Source organism: Monodon monoceros, unplaced genomic scaffold (genome assembly GCF_005190385.1).
Source record: "Monodon monoceros isolate NGI ecotype Baffin Bay Population unplaced genomic scaffold, NGI_Narwhal_1 Super_Scaffold_7, whole genome shotgun sequence".
NCBI lineage: Eukaryota > Metazoa > Chordata > Mammalia > Artiodactyla > Monodontidae > Monodon > Monodon monoceros.
Genome location: NW_021703784.1, coordinates 83,253,067 through 83,257,958, shown reverse-complemented (window position 1 = coordinate 83,257,958; position 4,892 = coordinate 83,253,067). Strand labels below are relative to the sequence as shown.

The window sequence follows — 4,892 nt, the reverse complement described above, 5'->3', positions numbered from 1 at the left end:
GGCCCCTCCCCAAAGCCTCCCTGCACGTGCCCAGACACTCCCTACCACCTGAAGTGTCCTCCCTGTGCCCTGGTAGTTGCTGCTGGATGCCGGTGCCCACGTGGAGGGCTCGGCAGTGACCGGTGGCGAGGACAGCTATGCGGAGACACCCCTGCAGCTGGCTTCTGCAGCCGGTAGGTACACCGCTGCCCTGCCCAGTGAGGGTCCCCTACTGCCCCACGGGTCCACCTGCTCCTCCCCACGGTGTCACCCAGCCTGGCTGAGCTGCACACGCAGATCACTGTGGCGAGCCTTGAAGCCCCTCCTTCTGGGTCCCAGGGGCTCCCCTTCACCCCATCGTCAGTGTTGCTGCCACACTCACTGCCCAGGCAGGCCCAGCAGAGGGGCAGCGACACGGGCGGTGGAAACATCCTCGGTCCACCTTGTCTTTCAGGGAACTACGAGCTGGTCAGCTTGCTGCTCAGCCGGGGCGCCGACCCCCTCCTCAGCATGCTCGAAACCAACGGCATGGCCTCCTCCCTCCACGAGGATATGAACTGCTTCAGCCACTCAGCCGCCCATGGCCACAGGTACCCGCCCGGGGTTGCTGCCCCGTGTGCTGTGGGGCGTGAAGCGGGCTCTCAGCAGAAGAACTAGGCCTGGAGGTCCTTCCAGAGGTGGGGGCTGGGGATGGCTGCACGCACACCAGCCGGAAAGATGGGGCTTCAGGCAGCACGGGGGCCCCAGATGTTGGAGGCCCGGAGACGCTGGATTGCTTAGAGGTCCTACAGTCAGTTCCTGGCAGACGTGGGACTGGAGCAGGCCCTCCCATTCCCCCGTGAGGCTCTCCACCCTGCAGCCACCCAGGACCCCATCCCTTCCCATGCCTGGGGTGCTTCTCCGGTGCCTGCAGTGGCCTGGGGCGCTAGAGGCTTCCACACAGCAGGCAGCTCCACCACGAAGATGCCACTGGTGGCTCTGCAGGAGACCGCGTCTCGCTCCAGGAGCGGATGGTGGACCTTGCTTTGCGGGGGCCGGGGCTGCGAGAGGGCAGGGCTGAGAGCAGAGCCGTTAGGCAGCTCAGGGGGCAGAGGGAGACAGGGAGGAGGTGAGTAGAAGGTAGAGAGGGCAGGCGGGACACCTGCTTCCCGTCCTCAAGCCCAGACTGTGCCCTTGCTGTGGCCCACTCCCTAGCGTGCTTCCCCCCGCCCCCCGCCTTCTGCGCCTGGCCCCCCGCTCTCACCCATCTCCACCAGCCCTGCCCTCAGGCACCACCTCGCAGGGCACGGCCTCCAGGCCTCTCTACCCCGCCCAGTGCCTGCGTTTCCCCCCCGCCCCCGCTGTGGCCTCTTCACCCCGCGTGGAGTTGCCCCCCTGCTCATCGGTTTCCCACTCTCTCTCTGGAACACGGGCTCCCTTGGGTGGGCGCGGTGGGCGCTCACCGTCATGTGCCGGCTCACGCCAGACCGGGTGCTCTGTTAAATTGCTGAACTGGCAGAGCTACAGCGGGGTGACCCAGGTCCCTCGAGGGGGTCCCTGCCGGGCCTCCATCACACAGTAGGGGAAGGGGTGGGGGAGGGGTGGCCAGGGCCGCTGGGAGGAGGCTCAGCCCCAGGTGACCTGTGGGCCTGGCCCTGCTGCAGCCTGCCCAGAGCCCCAGCCTACAGGCTGTGACAGAACGAGCCTGGGGCTTGAAGCTCTGGGTCTGAGTCTTCATCCTGCTCAGAGTGACCGTGAGCAAGACGTGGTCATCGCCGACGAATGGCGAGGTTCATGGGATTGCTCAGGTTAAATGCAGCGGTACGCGGGAATATGCTCCGTCAAGCATCCAGTGTTCTACACATCTGTGTATGTTAATGAATTCAGTATAAAATGCGGCTCCACTTCATTCTTATTAATGGAGGGAAAGTGAGTATAAGCATGTCCTATGTTTCGGACACGTTTACATGTGTCGAGTTGGCTGCTATTAGGAGGACTGCTAGGTATCAGGCTTTGCATTTGATGTCATCACATTGGCCTCACGTTAACCGGGAGAGCATGATGCTGATGCCCTGTCCTACAGATGACAAAGCCGTCAGGGCTCAGAGAGGTAGAACAACCTATCCGAGATCACACAGGATGGCAGAACCTGCTTGGTCTCAAAGCCCACGACTTCTTGTCACTACATGGATGGCAGAAGGGAGAGGTCTCCTGCACCTTCCCCTTACTCCCCAGGTGGCCATGGATGGGGGTCGCTGGGAACCCTGGCCCAGCCTGCCTGGGAGGGGAAGACCATGAGCCCTTTGTGCCCGCAGATGCCCCGTAGCTGCCCATCTGGACCACGGGCCGCCAGAAGGCAGCTCGGCAGGCGCCGTCCGTGGCGGGAGCCTCAGGCATCACCCTCCATCCCTTTACCCACAGGAACGTCCTGAGGAAGCTCCTGACGCAGCCACAGCAGGCCAAAGCAGACGTGCTGTCCCTGGAGGAGATCCTGGCTGAGGGTGTGGAGGAAAGCGATGCGTCAAGCCAGGGCAGTGGCAGCGAGGGGACCGTGAGGCTGAGCCGGACGCGCACCAAGGCCCTCCAGGAGGCCATGTACTACAGCGCGGAGCACGGCTACGTGGACATCACCATGGAGCTGCGGGCACTAGGTGAGACCTTGCAGCGTACGGGTACACACGCACATGCACACACACGCACACACTCACTCACACACAGGCTCTGCTGCTCCTCAGGCCAGGAGAGGGCCAGGTAGCTGAGCGTAGGGCGGGGCTCAATTCCCCCAGGCCTGGTGACTGACAGCCAGGACCGGAGCTGCCCTGAGTCTCAGACAGTCCTCTGTGGGGATGTGTCTCAAGACCCTCACTCCAGCCCTGTGCCCTCAGGTCCCCCAACCTCCCTGGTCAAGTCCTGGGATGTGTAGCTCTGGGAGCATCTGTAGCACTAGGGATCTACATTTCTGGTCAACTAGATGCTCTCCAGTCCCTCAGCCAACCTCCCCACCTCCTTGGGTCTGCAAGCCTGCCGACCTCTCCTTCCCTCCCAGGAGGCTGGTCAGACAGACAGACTTGGGTGCGAGCCTAGCCCTGCCACGTTCGCTGGCGCTGATGACTCTCCATGAATGTGGTGCCGTCACGTGCAGCCCAGAGCCCAGTGCCAGCTCACCGTCAGCACTCAGTGCACGCTGACTCTCCCGGGGGCCATGACACACGAACGCCCGGCGCTGGGCCAAGGCAGCAGGAGGCCACATGGCCCTGCTGTGGCAAGCCAGCCTCAGTGTTCTTCTCTGTGAAATGGGCTCCTACATACAGTCGGTCAACCAGGGATGCTAATGTTATGCACGTCGTCGTGGGGGGTAGGGAATGCCATCGGTCCTTTTTTAACCCATGGTGAGGTGGGGGAGTAAGAAGCAATCCCTCTGGTTATCAGAAACATCACTAGTTTTTGTCGTGGTCTTTACAAAGTAGTTGTAAGTTGCTCTGCGGCCCCGCCGACACACTCCAGGGAGCTGGTAAACAGTAATTACGTGGCACTGGATGTGCATAAACAGACCAGTGAGCTGGGCGATAGGACGGGGTTGATTTCAGGCTTCTAGACAGGCAGGGAGCCCCTGCGTCCCCAAGCACCCTGCATATCCTCCGGGTATCCGAGTCTCCCGGGCTACCCCTCGTAATTATAATGGGTCCTCCTCCAGTAAGTCAGTCCAGGGCCCAACAAGGAGTCGGGCCAGTGTGGGTGCTGGGATTGCACTTGAAAGTCCCCAGGCTGAGCTGTGGATTTTCAGAGCTCGGGCTCCCTGCACTTGGTCCGGAGGCATTCCTCCACCTCATCTGACACGAACCCGGGCACCCTCTGATCTCTCAGGGAGGCCCGTCAGGGTGAACGGAAGCTTTGCTTACTGGCTACACCGAGGGGGCTGGGGGCTGCCCCCTGCTCTGCAGACACTGGGCGCATCGCAAGAGAGCCTGCCAGGAAGGGGTTCATCGGGAGGCGGGCTCGGTGGCCCCCGCAGGGAGCGCTCTGCCCAGAGGTGACTGCTGCCCTTCCCCTGCCCGGGCCCAGGCGTCCCCTGGAAGCTGCACGTCTGGATCGAGTCTCTGAGGACGTCCTTCTCCCAGTCTCGGTACTCGGTGGTGCAGAGCCTCCTGCGGGATTTCGGCTCCATCAAGGAGGAGGAATACAACGAGGAGCTGGTGACCGAGGGCTTGCAGCTCATGTTCGACATCCTCAAGACCAGCAAGGTGAGTGTCTCCGGGCAGGTCCCTGCCCCAAGCTCAGAGAACCCAGGCTCCAGAGCCCGCGGCCCCAGCAGACCACGGGACGGACACGGAGACGGACGCATAGGAAGACAGACACAGGCACAATCCCTCCCACGGACAGATGGACACAGGCACCTTCACGCACGCGGGTGGTTGCCCACCCCACACGCAAACGCGCACCGCCTGGCTGCAGAGGCCGTGGATTTGTCTGGGCTGGAGCCCGGCCAAAAGAGCGATTTGGGGAATCAGTGTTGAAGGGACAGGCCTCCCTCACCAGGCCACCTCCAGGAGGAGCAAAAGGCAGCGGCTGCTCTGATCCTGGCCTGGACTTCTGAAGTTGGCCCGATGTAGCAGGAGCTATAAACAGACGGCCACAGGATGGGGGGTTGAGCTCATGGCCCCTCCCTGCCTCTCCCCCCACAGAACGACTCTGTCATCCAGCAGCTGGCTGCCATCTTCATGCACTGCTACGGCAGCAGCCCTATTCCCAGCATCCCTGAGCTCCGCAAGACCCTGCCGGCCAGGCTAGGTGAGGCCTTCCCCACCGGCCACCCGCGCTTGCCAGGCCTCCCTCCCCCCCCCTCCCCTGCCGTCCCTCCCCTGCCGTCCCCTGCCCCTGCCGTCCCTCCCCTCCCCTGCCCTCCCCTCCCCTGCCCTCCCCTGCCCTCCCCTCCC

General features: G+C 63.0%; 1 protein-coding gene across 4 annotated transcripts in view; it reads left to right on the top strand.

Annotated features, from left to right (window-relative positions):
- ABTB2 (ankyrin repeat and BTB domain containing 2) overlaps positions 1-4,892 on the top strand; it is a 181,058-nt gene that overhangs the window by 168,243 nt on the left and 7,923 nt on the right. For all 4 annotated transcript variants that reach the window (XM_029206939.1, XM_029206942.1, XM_029206940.1 and 1 more), the window contains 5 exons: positions 77-173; positions 434-569; positions 2,380-2,609; positions 4,021-4,199; positions 4,641-4,746. In XM_029206939.1, coding sequence (XP_029062772.1) covers positions 77-173; positions 434-569; positions 2,380-2,609; positions 4,021-4,199; positions 4,641-4,746 — 748 coding nt within the window. The remainder of the gene's footprint in view (positions 1-76; positions 174-433; positions 570-2,379; positions 2,610-4,020; positions 4,200-4,640; positions 4,747-4,892) is intronic.